This window comes from Leuciscus leuciscus (assembly GCF_965113295.1).
Source record: "Leuciscus leuciscus genome assembly, chromosome: 15".
Lineage (NCBI taxonomy): Eukaryota > Metazoa > Chordata > Actinopteri > Cypriniformes > Leuciscidae > Leuciscus > Leuciscus leuciscus.
Genome location: NC_138739.1, coordinates 41,754,652 through 41,773,645, shown reverse-complemented (window position 1 = coordinate 41,773,645; position 18,994 = coordinate 41,754,652). Strand labels below are relative to the sequence as shown.

Sequence of the window (18,994 nt, the reverse complement as noted above, 5' to 3'; positions counted from 1 at the left end):
GTTCACACCAAGAACAATAACTTCATTAGATTTCGTTTCAGTTTGGTCGTCTGCCGCTTTAAATGCAGGATGGATTCTGATTGGCTGTCAATGTTTTTGTTCAACAGCTGCAAAAAAATCATTCTGAAAATAATTTCAATAATACTGTTTCTCTATACAGTTATCATTGTGGTGTGAACTGAGCTATTATTTAATATTTGGAACGATTTTAGATCATTATCGTTATAGTTACCGTTCCTTGATGTGAGCAGGCCTTGAATCTTTTTTATTTATCTTAACTTAATATCTTTTTAAAGATGTTTGGATATTTTTACAGAAAAAAGCAAGACTAAAATGGTTAAAGGGGTCATGAACTGGCTTTTTAATTTTTTTTATGTTGTTGTCTGAGGTCAACTTATGATGTTCGCTTGGTTTTTACATTCAAAAACATCAAAATGAATAAGTAATAGTCTATTTTCTACCCTGGTTTTGAGCCTAGCTCCTGAAACGCTTTTATGGCTGTGTCGCATTGAAGACTTGGAAGTAAACGCCCACTGCTATGATTGGATAACAGTTTTGCATATTATAATGAGTTTCATGTAATGCGCGAATCGGTGGGCGGGGCTAAACCGGCAGTGTTGAAGCAGGCGTTGATCTTCTTCTGCGGAGGCGGGGTTTGATACCCTTTGACCTCATAGATCCCCACTTTGAAAAGCCTGTCGTTCGCTGTGCCTGCTGTCAATAAAAGCTTCTTTTTTTTTTTTTTTTTCAGTTCTGAAACTTACAGGATATTCTTATAGTATGATGACCTCTTATATGTCAAAAGCTCAAGGAAAATTGTATTTCTTAGTTCATCACCCCTTTAAATAATGATTAAGACATGCAAACAAAAATGGCATGAGGTAAATGACTGTAGTTCCAATCTGATTGGAAATGAAGTTGTGTTTACAAGATTCCCGGTTGATCCAATGAGGAAGAATTAGTCTCCGGATTCAGTTTAGTGGCATTAAATGTTACCCATAGTTTTGTTTAGCAGGTACACTAGATATCCACAAGCAGAACTGTATATTCTGAGTTACATGAAACAATCTGTGATTATTACTTTGGACAAACGGAAATTCTGAAAGCAGCGTCTGACCACGAACACCAGAGAGGACTGATTTATTTAGACCCGCACTACAGCCAGAGGGTTATAAATGTTCAAAAGGAAATAAGAAATGAACGAGCATAAGCTACAACAAATAAAGCATTAGGTGTGAAGGAAACTAATGAGACCACATGAGGCCAAGAAACTGAAATAAGCCACTGAAGTCAATAAGAAACATGATGCTGAACGTTCAGAAATAACTGCATTAGACGACAGAAAACAGGCACCCCGAGGCACTTCTGAGCTCATTGTAAAATTACATTTGAGCTCAAATGTTGTGCATGAACAATAATTCAGTCAAATAATTGGATGATAAAGAGTGCCAAAACCTAAGTCAAGGAGCCATTTTTTGCCAAGTACTCACTCTTGAGTATTACAGACATCTTACTTGACTGTTTTCATCCATGTGTGACTTCATAAACGCTCGCGCGCTATACAAACTACCAAACAAATCACTCTTTACATTAAGGTCCCATTAACTTTCATTAAAGGTAGGGTAGGTAATTTTCAGAGAGGCTAGCAATAGCGAGCTAGCTTTGAAAGCATGAGACCCCCCCTCTTCTAAAGCCACGCCTCCTCCAAACACATGAACACACACAGCCGAGTCTGCAAAGAGTCACGAGAGACGGCGTTGAACTCCCTCATGTCTCAAAGCACACAACAGTACAATAATAATGAACATAAACAACTTACAGTCCTGTATCATCTGACTATCATCTCCGATTCATTCCGGCGTTGATTGTGTTGACATTGACTGGTATTGGCATTTCGGTTTCGGGCCCAAATGTTTTCGGATGGTCGAAATCAGTGAGCGAAACAGACATTTAATAGCACGTTTTGACTGTTCAGCGTCTATTTCGTGACACAACATGGATAAACTACAGCACTTAAACGTGTCAGCTGCTCTGGATTTTATTGGTAATGATATGGTTTCTTAATTCTAAAGTCTTTTAGTCTGTGCCGTTGTCTGTTCATTCACTAAACTAAACTAAAAACTTCACTAAACACTTGTAGCACCTGCCATCCAATAAATCGCAAATAAGCTTGTGCTGAGTAACTTTTAATATGAAGCAAACTGTCCATAAACCCATTAGTTAAATAAAAAGAAATAATGCACAGTATTATATGTTCATTGTATTTCTACTTAACCTGTTAGTGATGTCTTCATTATTCAATGCATATTTGAATAAATAATCAAGTTATTGCAGTAAAAAAGTTAGTTTTTTCACCAACAAACTAGAGTAGAAACAATTCTGTTATTAAAAAAGTTGATATAATGTGCAATTTAAATGTATGTACAACTCGGTTTAAGCTACTTGAGTGCTGATTATTAAATTAATTAATTGATTATTAATGTATTATTTATTGTTGGTTTTGGTTTTTGGCCTAGTGCTTTCTTAATTTTAATTTCGGTCCATCCATAGTGTTAACGAATGAATGCTCTTCTGATCAGATGATTATTTTGTATGGATGTGGTCATAAACCAGAGGAGCTTTAAAGGGCTGTTTGACGCGGTGGAACAAATTGAGAAAATCTTTCTGAGAACGAGCGAGGAACCCTCAGAGACCTTTCGAAAGCCGTGCAGAACGAGATGGCAACAAATGTGAGAGAAAGCTGTGCGCGCTGCGAGAGGCCAAAGGAAGAAAGAGCGGTGGCCTGTGTTCCCCTTCTCACCTCCCATGAACCTTCAAACGCCAGACGTGAAGAACTGAAACATCAGGAGAGCTAGAGTAGCACGAGTCCATTCATTTCTCAGTGTTGTGAATAACTCAAATGGCTTATCCATATGGAAGCTGATGACAAACGTCCACACCCCCCCCCCCCCCCCCCCCCCCCCTAACGAAACACAAATCATCCTGGACTTGGTTTTGAAAGACGCTGTCCAGAGGTCCCGTCTTGACCTCCGCCTGAGCGTGATTCAAGAGCGAGCTCTGATTTAGTGTCCTGACATGTGCATTCTCAAGGGCTCCAGCCTCACTATGACAAAAACCATATGTGCAGAAACATCTTTTATTCAGACTCAGAGTGTTTCTGAACCCCGAGAGGGCTCTAGCACGAGTGATGAATACAGGACCGGCCGGTCATTAAGGTGTCACACGGGGCGGCAAACGAACTGGAAGACATCCGCTCGCTGTGGTTTAAATCAGAGCACAATCTGCACTGGTGCATTATGGGAACAACCTGGGTGTTCTGAACGTCTGCAATCCATTGACTTTTGCAATGCCACTGGAGTTCAGGTGTGTGCGGGCCACACGCAACACACTCCCAGAAACATGTTGCTCAGGGCGGAGGAACTACGACACGAGGCCACGGGGTTCAGGATCTACACACAGCGGCGCTCTCTCATATGGTTCACATGAATCCCTCATCATAAACTGTTTTACGTGCCGTTAAAGGTAACAGAGCATATTTCAGATATGTAAATGCTAACCGACCATGGTTTACTTTAGGAACTGGCTTTGAGACTCTCTGTGGTTTTGAAACCTTTAGTTGATTTCACGCTGTTGTGTTATGTTGGTGCTTTCATGTAAGAGTGTGTGGAGCACTTTAACCGTGGAGCCGCTTGAACTGGGGTTTAATGTTACATAATTGATGCATTTAAGCTTCTGGAAAAAATCACAGACGGTGACACAATACGTTAATCACATCTTGCAGTATAACATCAGCTCTATATCTGCAGTGCATTCACTGTGAAAACACAACTTCCATTTCGTCAGGAAAACTGGATTTTAAAGGTAACATATGTTGACTAGGACTGTGCACCAGTACTCTGAAGTCCTAGCGTTATTTTCGCTCGTTTGCAGGGTTCACTTCACACACACACACACACACACACACACACACACACACACACACACACACACACACACACACACACACACACACACACACACACACACACACACACACACACACACAGACACACACACACAGACACACACACACACACACATTTGATTTGGCACAGGTTTTACGTGGGATGCCCATCCTGACACAACCCTCACACTCCTACGAGGATTCTCCAGTCCTCACCTGCATGTCTTTGGACTGTGAGGGAAACCGGAGAACCCGGAGGAAATCCCCGCTGACACACGGAGAACATGCAAACTCCACACTGAAAGCCACGAGCCACGGTCACTTTAGTTCACACGCGTTCACACACTCACACTCACACACATAACACATCTGCTCTATAGAGGGTAAAAAGAGGACGCAGTACAACTGAAATCAACAGGCCGCTCTATCTTAAGACAGGCTCTGAAATAATAACTATTAAAAATACAATGCGCAATTAACAAAGACTGCTGACATTCCTTAACTTCTTTCCCTTAGATTTTTGTGAATCCAGCCCGAGGATCGTTGCTAGTAAATTAACTTATTAGGAATATTTTACAATGTTTATTTTAGCCTGTAAACTGTCATTTTTTAAGTAGTTTAAAAATAAAGGATTTCCATCGCCACTGAAATAATTTGTTCACCATTTGTTAATCCTGAGGTAAAGATCTTTTTATTTATGATAACAGACTGGTTTTATGATATTATGATACTATGAACAGTGTCAGTAAAATATGCATTTTAGGTTGGGCAATTTTAATTGGACGTTGGACTAGTTCCTGGCTAGTTTTGATGGGCCGTTTTGTGGCTTGGGCATCGTGATAAGACTAGGCACTATGAGAAACAAAGGACAATATTACTGCCCTCAGATACACGAGACTCGTTTTAAATCTCCAATATAATAGATTACTCCTTCAATATGTGTTCTTTCAAGCTGCTATAAAGAAAACGTTGAAAATATACATTAAGATGTTTATTTTATTACATTTTGTTTACTTGCGGCAGTAAGTTTCTCCCGAATTTACCAGGAAGTTAGCATTCCCACGGGACACGCCGAGATCCGTCTGTTTACTGAAGTCTGTCGTGACCGGTATCGTTGTAAAGCTCGGAGTCTCCTGCACAACGCTGTGTAACCCAAATATGGGCATTTCCTTTCTATCAGTAACCAATCGTGAATGTCCAAAGGGGGATTTAAAGCTAACAACGAAATCTCATTTAGAGCTGTTTAAAACTTTAAATGGCGTTTTCTCAAAATGAGTTTTTTGTCATTCTCCAGTACAAACATCTCAGCCTATGTAGCACCTGTGTACACCACACTCTCCAGTTATACACTTAGCAGTATTCTGAAGATATTTTCAGAGGGATTTGTTAATAAATCATTCCTGGCCTGATTTATGTGACATTTTAATAAAAAAAATTTGGCGAAAATCTTTTTTTTTTTTAAGGCTATGGACAATATATTTTGATTTCCTAGGTAATGAAAGCATATATCCTGAAATCCCTCTGAATTGTGTGTAAACAAAATGAAAAAAGAATTTTTCACCTGGCTTTATCATATGTTCAGATCTATCTACCGAAAATATATGCAAAATCGTGCATATTTAATGATATAATGCCTAATTTGCATAATTAAACATACAAATTTCAAAAACTTGTAATACATTTTTTTTTTATATACTTGAGGAAGTAATCAACTGAGGAAGTTTCATGGTGATATATTTTAAAATGTTACAATATTCACCTGTAGTGTCTCGCCTTAAAGGAACGGTTAAATGTAATGAGCTCTCCAGACAATACGACACTTGAACCTGCGGGGTCATCAGTGTCCGGCACTGGCCTCGTGGCTTCGGCTTGGCCACACACACACACACACACACACACACACACACACACACACACACACACACACACACACACACAGCGCTGCTCGATGACCCTCAGGCGTCCGGTTCACCTGCTGATCCGGGTCCAGAGCCCGGGTCGGGTCGGGTCGGGTCAAGCTCAGCATCTGCAGGGTTAATCCTGCTCCAGAGGCGCAGTAATGCCACAGTGAACATCTGCCAGCATTGCTGTTCACACAGACTCAGGCCTGATGGATCACACTGGACAAGTGCTGGGAGACGCCCGGATCAAGATCCTAACACTGGCCTCCGCTCAGACGCTGGTCAGCACTGAAGATATCCCTTACTAACACACACGTTTACTTCAAGTTTGTTGCTTGACTGCTTACACACAAAATCCTTACTTCTCACACAATTTCTGAAACCTGACACTCAAACACCAACCACACACCAAATCTGCAAAACCATACACTAATTCTTGGCCTTCGACTCTTCGACAATTTCATAAAACACTTTTTGCAAACCGCAACACAATTCTCTATATAACACATACAAATCTAACAGGAAGTATTTTGATTTCCTTTTTCTCAAACACAACCTATCAAATGCCACAGTAATTCATCAGAGCCTCACACACACTCCTCACACACACACTCCTCACACACAAACACTCATTGCTTTACTGAACACCAACCAATCATGGCTTTAGAATAGACCTATAAATAGGCCAAAGGTGGAGTTATAGGTCTTTCGGACTGTGTAATACTGTATTCACAAACACAAATGCTTACAGTAAAAAAATAAATAGCTTGGTTTCAGTCTTGCTTTCATGTTTACCGTGAATTTTTCAGCATCTCTCTGTCGATTATTGTAAATCTTGTACAGAAATGTACATAGGAGCTCATGAAAGAAAAGCTTTAGGTTTTGACTGTGTGTGTATATGATATATAAAAAAATATAACATTATGGCAAAGGTGCTTGCAACGTAACACAAGTGTTTGCTTTTGAGATGTGTTTGTGATATTTTGCAAGAGATGTGAGGTGTTTTGCATTTTGTGAGTGCAATTCTTGGATTTGTGTGTAAAGCAAAAAAAAAAAAAAAAAAAAAAAAAAAAGGCAAAGTTTTGAAAATGTGTGTAAGCAGTTGAAAACAACTGTAAAGGCAAAACACCCCAGGTGAACAGGGTAAACATTTTAACTAACAGATATCACCATACTTCCCCAGCCGGTTAATCACAGGATAGTGATTTGCTGTAGGCTGGAGCTCAAACAGCAGTGCTTGCAACGCCAAGGTCAAAGGTTCGATTCCCAGGGAAAGCAAGAACTGATAACAATGTAAATGTATACCTTGAAATGCAATGTAAGTCGCTTTGGATAAAAGCGTCTGCCAAATGCATAAATGTATAATAAGACATAACATTTAGTATTACAAGTTTTCTGTAATGGTATGTTTAAATATGCAAATAAGGCATTATCTATTTACAAATACACTCATTTGCATGCATTTCCAGGACATACATCAGAACATTGGACAAAGCCTGGTTCATTTTTTCTGACATTTTAGATTTAAAGGTTTTTAGAGAGGATTTTTGAATTTCTCTTTTTATTGCTCAATAAATCAGAAAAAAAAGTGTTTTAGGAATAAAATATTATATATGATATATGAACAAAGCCCTCAGTAAATGCCTTTAGAATATAGATAGGAGTAAAAGTGGAAAGTTTGCTGTATGTAAGAGAGAAAAAACTCATTTTGAGAAAACTGCCTTTAGTCATTGAAATCTACAGACGCAAAATAGAAAAACTAATAAAATAAACACTCGTGTCTAATACTTTGTATGTTTTCTTTCTCCTAGTCTGAAAGAAGGAATATTATAGGATTAAAATAGCCCAAAAGCCTGTAATGTCTTGCCTTGAGTAAAGTTTAAATATATCTTCCAAGTATAGTTTGTGTAGTAAAATGAATGTTAACTAAATTAAATTTCAATACTTCTTGGGACTAAATTGGTCCACTTTTTAGTTTTATAAAAAGTGTATTTTAAGTGTAACAGTAATGTGTGTATATACTGTACATATTTACTACATTATACCGTTTTTATTAAGTACAAGTACACTGTAAGTGTTTAGTTGACTTAACTTAAAAAAGTGATTAAACCCGTTGCCTTAAAATTATTAATTAATAAACTTCACATACTAATTGAAAAAAATAAGTTTTGTGAACTTGACAATTCCACGTAACTTAATTTTTTCAATTACAAGGCGACGAGTTTCCTCACTTTTTTTAAGTTATCAACTGATCACTTTTTACAGTGTATAGGCCCAAATATTCTTAGACTTGTATAATACTATTATATAATATACTATTATACAATTGTCAGTTAATTAAGTATACTTTTGTTAAGTATATCTAAGCACTATAAATGAAAATTAGACTGAATGTATAAAAGTATATATTTTTTTAGTATACTAACAGCTCCACACTTGAGTAGACGTATTTTTTGTAAGAGATAGGAGGGGAGATTGGGTTTAACAGATCAACTGATCATGCACTCAAACAATATACAAACAAAAAATTAAAGACGTAGAAAGTCCTTCACAACCAAACAAAACATAACAAGAAAAAGAAAAAAACAGCGTCTTCCTGGCCTGGGCTTTAAACGAATAAACAGCAGCTAATTTCAGACACACAGCTCAGCCGGGGAGGATGTGAAACAGCTTATTTTCATAAGAAACACAACATTTACTTTACCTGTTATTGGAAAGGCTGACGGTGGATTACTTCCATCTGAAAGCAATTAGGACGGCTTAAACGCTTGGTGTGAGAAATACGGCTTTCACGAGGAATGATTTTGCTCTTTCTCATTGAGGGATTTTAAAGCTCAGGGCCTCGGGGTGAGCGGCTCTTGATGACTGGCGGACGGCAGCCAGAGATGTCTGGGTTTAGGCAATTACCATTAACGAGCTAACCATGTTTACGGGCTTATCGGAGGACAATTACGGTCACGTATCACCATTCTGAAAACTCTGGCAGTCTTCATGGTCCACTTGAGTCTCAGTTCCTCTGCGTTTGAGAGCTATAAGGAAGCACAACTGGCACTGTTTGAGTGAAACTGTGCCATTTAAAACCCATTTAAAACCTTGGGATGCAAAATCATTTTAAAATGTTAAAAACGGCTACAAGTTAGGCAATGTCTGAGTCTATGTTAAAGGGGTGGTATAATGGCCTTTTCACAGTGTGTATGTGAAGTTTTAGCTCAAAATACTCCACAGACATTTTTAAATAGCATGTTAAAATTGTCACTTTTTGAGGGTGAGCAAAAACGCACCGTTTTGTGTCTGTTCCTTTAAATGCAAATGAGCTGCTGCTCCCGGCACAGGGGGCGGAGCTTCAACAGCTCGTGTCCTTTTACCTCACACACTCATGCACTGAAAATTCCCAAAACTTTTAGCCTTTTATTTTAAAACCGAAGTCAGAAAGATGGAGAGACTCAAGAAGAAGTGACAACATGTAGACAACATTTCTGAATGGTTAGTTGGTGAATTTATGTAGCTGATGTGAAGTTATCTTCTAGTCATTGATTAGCATATTCTGTCTTGATAATCTATAAATCACGTTCCCGGGGTTTATGTTAATTTTAGGGTTAGTGATGTCACTAACCCCGGAGGAATGTGGTGTAGTCTCTACCAGCCGTTTGTTGTAGTCCCAAATCTCACTTTGCTTTGAACTTTGAGCGTTGTAACTTTGCAGATGTTGTTTATGCTCAAACAGCAACATTACACACTAACTAAAGTTAGAAAAGTGAAATCATATTCAACCACCCCTTTAACATTGCTACTATTTCCACGTCTTTGACAACAATTCTGCAACATGATATCACATTTTCAGTGAGTGCCACTAAAAGCGCATTCAGTTTTTTCTGAAGTAGAAGAACATAAATCTGGCAACGGTTTATTACATTGGTGGTTGTACGTATCGTGGCAGTTCGGAAATGAAATCCAAAAGGGAAAGGAAATAGTGTGAAAGGAAATTAAATGAGTTGTATGTTTGTATGTTTTTGGAGTTTTGCAAAAGTGTTGGTAGAGGCATGATTTAACAATGAGCTGAGTCTGAATATTTCCAAATCCAGGGAACTCTTTTGATAAATGCATCCTAGCAAATGTACTCTAAGTGGAAGGAGAGGTGTGCTGTAAGTGATTATTACCCCATCATATCCTTATAATAATAATAATTTGTTCATAAAAACAATAAAAACATGTTCACAACCCATTTTACTTCTGTAATGTGACTGATTTTATCCAGGAGCTGATTGGATGGTCATCAGTGATCACTATATGACACATGGTCGGAGGGGGAGGAAATAATTGATTTTGGAAATAAAATGATTTTTTTCTTTGGAACAATATGCACACATGACCCATGCTCAATACAATATTTGATTTTATGTTCAGAAAATGGAAGTGTAAGGAACACCAAATATTAAAATCTAAATCTGTCTATTTATCTAATAATGTACTGCATCCCAAAATGACAGTAATCTGGTGTAGGGAAAGAGCTGTAACAGGGTAATAACTGTAAAACTGGCTCGGGATATAACAGCGGCTCTCAGTGCTGTTTACGCTGGTTTCCAGAAGCCATTAGACATGAGTGAGGTTTAGTGAACGTACAGGGCATGTGGTTTGTATAAAGGCATTAACCTTTGGCCATTTCCTATACTAAAGGAAATTAGATTTGAGCAGAGTTTTATTTGAGGCAGTGTGAGAAGCTGTACGCTTAATGAAGAATGTCAAGCTCATCTGAAAACATCTTACCTGTGAACATCTTCTGTGGTTCTCGCACCAACCCAACACAAGCTCATTCTGAAAGAGACCAAGAAACACACACACATGATGCAATGACAACACAACTGCTTCATCAAGTATTAATAGTATAAAATAGGAGTGTGAATTATATTTTCATCTGCCACACTAGAGAGAGCTCTGGCAGACAGGGTTTATAAGATGTGTTCTGAGGTTATGTTTGGAAGTGGTCAGTTTGACATCAAGCAGGAATTCAGCAAATAAGCTTTCTGAAAGCACAAGTGTGTCAAGAGTTGAGGATCTAATCGCAGCATAACATTTATTAAAATAAATAAATAAGACAATGCACAAGACCTTCTTCAGAAGAGACGGGTGCTTTCGAAAGCTTTGAAATCTCTGCGAATCATTTGTTTCGAAAGCAGTGGTTCGAAGTGCGTATCGAACATTACTACTGAAATGTTTCACAACAGTTGAGATGTAATGAAAACTCATTTACTGAAATCTGTCGAAACTATGAACTAGTGTCTATATGGTTTTTACCTAATCTCAGATCAGTTTAATACAAGTTGTAGACATTATTGACACATTTGTATGATGAAGAGTTGTAAAATAGTCTATTATTGCCCTGATTAACCAAGCTCTCCATAAAACAAACAAAACCATGATATTAGATGATTTGTTAATTGGTTTAATAGATTACAGTTTCAATAAAACATTTGCAATTGGTTTGTAAAAGGTGTTTTATCAATGTTTGGCCTGTTTTGTTGCATTGAAGCAGTGTTTGTGAGCTTCGATACATTTTGCAAAGCAATTGATTCAACATTTTAAAAAAGCTTAATTTCTCTCATCACTAAAAGAAGGTAATCCCAGAGAACTGTAAAACACAACAGATTGACCACTGAAGTAAATGAAGAGCAGACAAAAGACAGCTAAAACCCAGGGCTAGAAATACATCCACGATAAAGAGAACTAAACTAGACGCAAAAATAAACCCATACAACCAGGAAGAAATGTAAAGACAGGTTCAGTCAAATAAACATCTTAGACCATAAAGTCTACAAGATAAATGTGACAAACTAAACACGTTGCTTTTAATTCTCATTGGTCAATGAATGCCTATATTGAGAATTTTGGCATCATTACTAGTCAAGACAGTTTTAACAGTTTAACACGAGATAACCAGACTCATATCTATTACTAAAGGTACATTTCCAATTTATATTTACAGTGTGGGCCTTCAGTGGCATTTGAAGCCTGAGGTCAGGACTCTCAGCGTGGGACGACACGGGCAAGAATGAATCACACCGAACACACCATAACCACAGCCTCAAGCGGACGTCAACACCTAACCAACCCTTGCTTTGGAAAAGTGCGGGTGAGGAGTTAACCATAGCTAATGAATGACGGTCCAGAAGTGTCTGTGTTTAGACTGTGTTTTGTCACAGAGTCTTCGTGAATGATGGGACAGCCGACACCACAAACATAAAGACTCCTCTGTAACCTCATGTAAAATGCGATCTGAATGCTGCTCTGAAATGATGGCAAATGCAAACACACACATACGAGTGATCAGCGCGCGGGCGAATGCCACAGCAATCCTCCAGACACTCCCTCTGGGAAACCAATATTTATCCTCACAAACGTGAGTCACGCCTCCTCTGAGGTCCCACAAGGCTTTTGTGAGGGTTTAATTAGGACTTTAGGGACAGAGGGAGCCCATTGTGTGTCATGAAGTCTCCAGAAGTGATCTCCAAAGGAATGCTGGAGCGTAACATCATCTCAGGAGATCACATCAAGGCTAAATCCTTCTTGATGAGCTTCCCAGACTAAAGCTCTCACTCCACACCTTCAAACTAAACCAACTAAACCCATAACACTTACAGGTTTGTTTCACAAACGTTCATGGAGAGAAAACCAATAAATCCTCTTAGGTTTGTTTTATAAGGGTTTCTTTCTTTAAACACAGAAAACAAGAAGATAAAGTTGAAGTTAAATCCTTCGTCTTTGTGGCTGAAGACAAGTCCTGCCCACTTACCAGAGAACAGAGATTTAGTCCCTTAATGAGAGATTTAGACTGAATCTCAACCATTTATCCAAAAACGTTATGTAGGCTCTTATATATCACTGTGGGAAAACAGTTAATGTATATTAAATGAACACAAGTGGGGGTCATGAACTGTGATGTGTTTGCTTGGACAGTTGAGGATAAATATATGACGGAGCTAAAGCTCAGCTCAAAGGTCTCTCGGTGTCTTCTGAAGTCTAGCCAAATCTAACATACACTTACCATCTAACCGACTTATACTTGAAGTGCACTCGAGTTAACCCATCAGCTGAAATCTGAAGTGCATTGTTAAATAGGTCAGTAATAAATTAAGTCATTATTTATGTCTTGTACATCTCATCTTCATGTCTCGTATGACTTTCTTCTGTCAGAACACAAAAGAAATTTGAAGAATGTTTCAGCAGTTTTTGTCCATATTATGACTGTCAATGGGACTCAAAACTTTAAAAAAATACATTTTCTTGATTCACTCTCAAATCAAATGAAAGGGTCAACCAAAAATGAAAATTTGATCTCTCTATATGATTAACAGTTTTAATTTAGGCTTTTATTCACACATAAACGTCTCAGGTTACGACTGTAACAGTTGTTCCCTGAGAAGGGAATGAGACACTGCGCCAAGGACACTTTGGGAACGCCTCAGCGTGATTGCGTCTGAAGCACGTGTGTAAAATCAGTCCAATGTCGAGGCGAGGCCAAATTAAAAGGAATTAGTTATAGTTACTAATTACTTCTCACAAATAGTAATTTGATGGAGGATCTGCGCCTAGACACGACCACAACACATGATGTAGTCAGCCGGATCCAGGCCGTATCCAGAACAGATGGAGGACCAGCGCCTAGACACGACCACAACACATGATGTAGTCAGCCGGATCCAGGCCGGATCCAGAACAGATGGAGGACCTGCACCTAGACACGACCACAACACATGATGTAGTCAGCCGGATCCAGGCCGGATCCAGAACAGATGGAGGACCTGCGCCTAGACACGACCACAACACATGATGTAGTCAGCCGGATCCAGGCCGGATCCAGAACAGATGGAGGACCTGCGCCTAGACACGACCACAACACATGATGTAGTCAGCCGGATCCAGGCCGTATCCAGAACAGATGGAGGACCTGCGCCTAGACACGACCACAACACATGATGTAGTCAGCCGGATCCAGGCCGGATCCAGAACAGATGGAGGACCTGCGCCTAGACACGACCACAACACATGATGTAGTCAGCCGGATCCAGGCCGGATCCAGAACAGATGGAGGACCTGCGCCTAGACACGACCACAACACATGATGTAGTCAGCCGGATCCAGGCCGGATCCAGAACAGATGGAGGACCTGCACCTAGACACGACCACAACACATGATGTAGTCAGCCGGATCCAGGCCGTATCCAGAACAGATGGAGGACCTGCGCCTAGACACGACCACAACACATGATGTAGTCAGCCGGATCCAGGCCGGATCCAGAACAGATGGAGGACCTGCGCCTAGACACGACCACAACACATGATGTAGTCAGCCGGATCCAGGCCGGATCCAGAACAGATGGAGGACCTGCACCTAGACACGACCACAACGCATGATGTAGTCAGTCGGATCCAGGCCGGATCCAGATCAGATGGAGGACCTGCACGTAGACACGACCACAACACATGATGTAGTCAGCCGGATCCAGGCCGGATCCAGAACAGATGGAGGACCTGCACCTAGACACGACCACAACACATGATGTAGTCAGCCGGATCCAGGCCGGATCCAGATCAGATGGAGGACCTGCACGTAGACACGACCACACTGCATCCCTGAATTGTCAGCAGAGATTGTGTCAACTAGACTCTCCCCTGTGAAGGCCTCATCGACACGACAGCCATCGGCACTGATCCTCAACAAACCCGTCTCCATACCGGCGTGATGACTCTGACTTCCAACCAGATGGAACTGGATAATATTCTGATTGTTCCAAACCAATCTGACCTCTGACCTGTAATGCTGCCTGAATCATAATCATACACTGTTCACTCGTTGGCCAGAGGAGAACTGAGCGACTGAGTCTGGGTTCTCCCAAGGTTTATTTCTCCATTCTGTCACTGATGGAGTTTTGGTTCCTTGTCATTGTCGCCTTTTTCACCTTTGTTGCCATCGGCTTGGCTTGCTTAGTTGGGGACATTACATTTAATATTCAACAATAATATTGATATAAATACAGTACCAGTCAAAAGTTTGGAAACATTACTATTTTTAATGTTTTTGAAAGAAGTCTCTTATGCTCATCAAGCCTGCAGTTAAAAAAAACAAAAAAAAAACAGTAATATTATGAAATATTATTACAATTTAAAATAATGGTTCTCTTTTTTAATATATTTTAAAATGTAATTTATTTTTGTGATGCAAAGCTGAATTTTCATCAGCAAGTACTCCAGTCTTTGGTGTCTTATGATCCTTCAGAAATCATTCTAATATGATGATTTGATACTCAGTTATTATCAATGATGGAAACAGTTGTGCTGTTTAATATATTTTTTTGGAATACTTTTTTCAAGATTCATTGATGAGTAAAACGTTAACAGCATTTATTCATTAAAACAGCATTTATTCAAAATAAAAACATTTCTAACAATATAAATCGTTACCATCACCTTTTATCAATTTAACGCATCCTTGTTGAATTAAAGTACTAATTTCTTTAAAAAAAAAAAAAGTTATTGTTCCCAAACTTTTGAACGGTAGTGTATATTGTTACAAAAGATTTCTATTTTAAATAAATACAGTTCTTTTTAACTTTTTATTTATCAAATAATCCTGAAAAAAGTATCTCAGGTTATAAAAAAAATATTAAGCAGCACAACTGTTTCCAACATTGATCATAAATCAGCATATTAGAATGATTTCTGAAGGATCATAAGACACCAAAGACTGGAGTACTTGCTGATGAAAATTCAGCTTTGCATCACAAAAATAAATTACATTTTAAAGTATATTAAAAAAGAGAACCATTATTTTAAATTGTAATAATATTTCATAATATTACTGTTTATTTAAAAAAAAAAATTTTAACTGCAGGCTTGATGAGCATAAGAGACTTCTTTCAAAAACATTAAAAATAGTAACGTTTCCAAACTTTTGACTGGTACTATATAAATTAACTAAATTAATACGTTTTTTAAAACAAAAATGAACCATCACTGAACTTACTTAAGCTGGACTGTGACGCTTTTTTCTTCTGGAAACAAACTTTGTTGCATTATTTTCCTGTTTTCTCTGTAAAGCTGCTTTGAAACACTCTGTATTGTAAAAAGCGCTATGTAAATAAATGTGACTTGACAACAAACTGAAAGTCCATGAAATCAAAACTAAACTGAACAGAACATAATGGTGACAGCCAGGACATTTTTTAATATAACTCCGATTGTGTTTTTCTGAAAGAAGAAAGTCATATACACCTAGGGATGGCTTGAGGGTGAGTAATTCATGGGGTAATTTAAATTTTTGGGTGAACTATCCCTTTAATAACGGGACATTTTTTTAATTATCCGTCAACGTTTTTAAAAACTGACAACATTTTTGTAGGCAATCAACACCCTTCATTGCAAATAAAAAATATCATCAAGACAACATCAATGTTTTTATACAGTGGTGTAACAAGACATGTTATAGATGAGCATAATCTAATCCATACTGCTATGGGGTCTAGTATTCACATCAGGACTTGTGTGGGGCAGGTCACTTTTCATTCAATGTTACTCTAATGTTAGATGATAGTTTAATAATATAAGTAACAATTTGTACATATTTCTGAAACAAGATACTTTAGACAAAATACAAACCATATTAAAATCAACCACAACATAAAAGCATTTCAACTTTTTTTTTTTTATCAGTCATTCGCATTGTAACTTCCCCTCATTCATTCCTGTCATTCTTGGACAGTTTAAATTGTCGTTCAGCTCATATGAGTTTTCATACCTTTCTTTCATGATCCCACCACAGACCACCATCAAAGCCACCAGAGAATTATGCCACATTGCTTCCATTTTAGTGCTGCAGAAAATAACTATATGTTCCATGCCATAATTTCTACAAAGCTTAACATTGTTCAGTGTCTCATAATCACGTGATGTTTGCTCGGACCTCAGTCTTCACCACATGCCCTATTGTGAGAGAGTGTGTGTCTACCAACCTGACGACATTTCCCTGAACCGCATTTATAGCCTCACCAATGCTTGCCCGTTTTTTAAAAGCCTCCCTTTTCAGTATTGTTTCAAATGAAGAGCTAAAGAGAAACAGATTAGCACAGCTCTCTGTGGTGTGGTCTCTTCCTGTAAACAGCATTTCAATAAAGTTGTTCTGCTGGATTTTTATAGTGTCTGTGACTAACCAGCCTTTATATTTTAACACAAATTACCAGAAGCTCTTGTGGTTTTGACCGTAACACATCACTATGCACATAATAATTGAAAATAGTTATTTTAGTAAAGCCATACAACAACACAAATGACAAACACAATGTACACACTTAAAAGAGTATCAGGCTGGAGACATTTGTTTAGTGCAACCTGAACATTTACACAAGAGAGTTATCTGAGTAATTGATAAATAGGTTTGTAGAGGATGAATAAGGTTTTGTCACATTCTGCTTGCAAGGCCGAGACAAAGGAGCCCAGCACACGTTTCTATGACGTTCTAATGCAGAGATATCATCTCTCTAACTCCTTCTCAATGTTAAGTCTATGGGATATTTCACCCAATATTCCACATGCCTTAAAAAATGTCCTCAATAAACTGGACGATTACAGAATTCATGGGTGTATGACAAGTTAGATGCCAAAATGTGTATGAAAGAGGAAGAATAATAATAAACATGTGAGATAATAATAGTGATGCACTGCTTGGTAAGCATAACTATTAATAATATCACTGTTATCTATTATGCCAAAAAAGGAGTGTCTATTTACACCAAGCGCAAATAGCATGCCTTATTGGTAGAAGCTATTTACTCTAACTCCGCCCACCAATGTCTGGTTGGGCTGGACAATACGAACAAACGTCTCTAATTCGTAAGGCAGATACTTTTGACGCGAGTTCGAATCTGCCTTTTGCCGAACTCCCTCTTCCCATCACATATCAGATTGGAAAGGCATGAATGTAACTCGACACCCTTGCTTAATTTAGTATACGTTCTATGAATATGCTAATTAGCCCCGCCTCCACTCACTCACAGCAGCTCAGAGATCCACTCGATCAACTTTCTGAGGTAAACGCTGCACAATGGTATCTTTCTTTACAACGTCGGTCACATAACGCCTTCTAACAATAATCAGAAACGCTTGGAACAACATATAAGAAAGGCATATAGTTCTTCATAACATCGTAATATACATCACACACCTAGCCTAGAAATCTAGACGCACCCTAGCGGCAGCAAAATTATTTTGCAGCCAGGGTGGGTCTAGCAACTCTCAATAGACCTTTTTGCTGCAAAAACCTAAATTGGGTCAGGCCAATCACGTCGTGTATAGAGTAGGCGGGGGCGGGCTTAACATGACGACAGAGTTGCGACGGTTCCTGGCACTTGAAAACAAAGAATGACGGCTGCTGCGGATGGAGAACAGCGGTCTTTCGAATCGGCTTTGGCCGCAACTCTGGCGGACTTGGAGTTAAGTTTTTCTTTGAGAAAAGAACAAAGAACAGTCATTCTTAAAAAAAAGGAAGATGTGTTCGTAGTTTTGTCGGCCAGATTTAAAAGTTGAATCTATCAACTAACGTTAGCTCCGCTGTTGGGAATCGCTCTGGTTGGTTGAAGCGCTGTCCTATTGTGTGCAGAGGGAATTTGAAAGACAGCCGTTTATCCCGCCCATCAGATTGACCGTGTCTATGGTGAGTTGCCAGACTAAACATCTTGATGTACGTCTGGCTTGCCAGGCTATCACACACCTGCTATATTGCTAAATCTACCTGATTTTCCATATCATTGGAAAAATATAATATAACCTGGCATCTCTCGAGACTCCCCTGCTAGTTCGCTGTTAATGATATGCTAAAGCCCAATGGCACGTTGATCTGATTGGTTACAAGGTAGTTTGTGACGTCAGAAACACCAGCGATTTCAAAACCGTATTTTTGAGACTGTATTTGGTTCACTGCAGTTTTAAGGAGAAAATACTCAGCAATGCTGTCGACTTATGAATTTACATATAGTTTGTCTCAAAGCATATTAAAAACATCACATAGACACATAAACAACATTAAAAGCTTGATTTTACTTTAAAGATCTAGATGGACTCATCACAATTTTTAAGCAATTCACTTGAAGCAACAGAGTTTTGA

The 18,994-nt window shown here is 38.7% G+C and overlaps 1 protein-coding gene and 1 long non-coding RNA gene across 3 annotated transcripts in view; both read right to left on the bottom strand.

Moving 5' to 3' along the window:
- The window catches only part of anos1b (anosmin 1b), an 80,514-nt gene that overhangs the window by 46,358 nt on the left and 15,162 nt on the right, over window positions 1-18,994 (bottom strand). For both annotated transcript variants that reach the window (XM_082139727.1, XM_082139726.1), the window contains exon 2: window positions 10,609-10,656. In XM_082139727.1, coding sequence (XP_081995853.1) covers window positions 10,609-10,656 — 48 coding nt within the window. The remainder of the gene's footprint in view (window positions 1-10,608; window positions 10,657-18,994) is intronic.
- Window positions 4,868-5,699, bottom strand: LOC309476640. Its single transcript, XR_014198302.1, has 2 exons — window positions 5,194-5,699; window positions 4,868-5,158 (listed from the first exon to the last, which is right to left on the bottom strand). It is a non-coding gene; the product is annotated as an uncharacterized lncRNA (long non-coding RNA).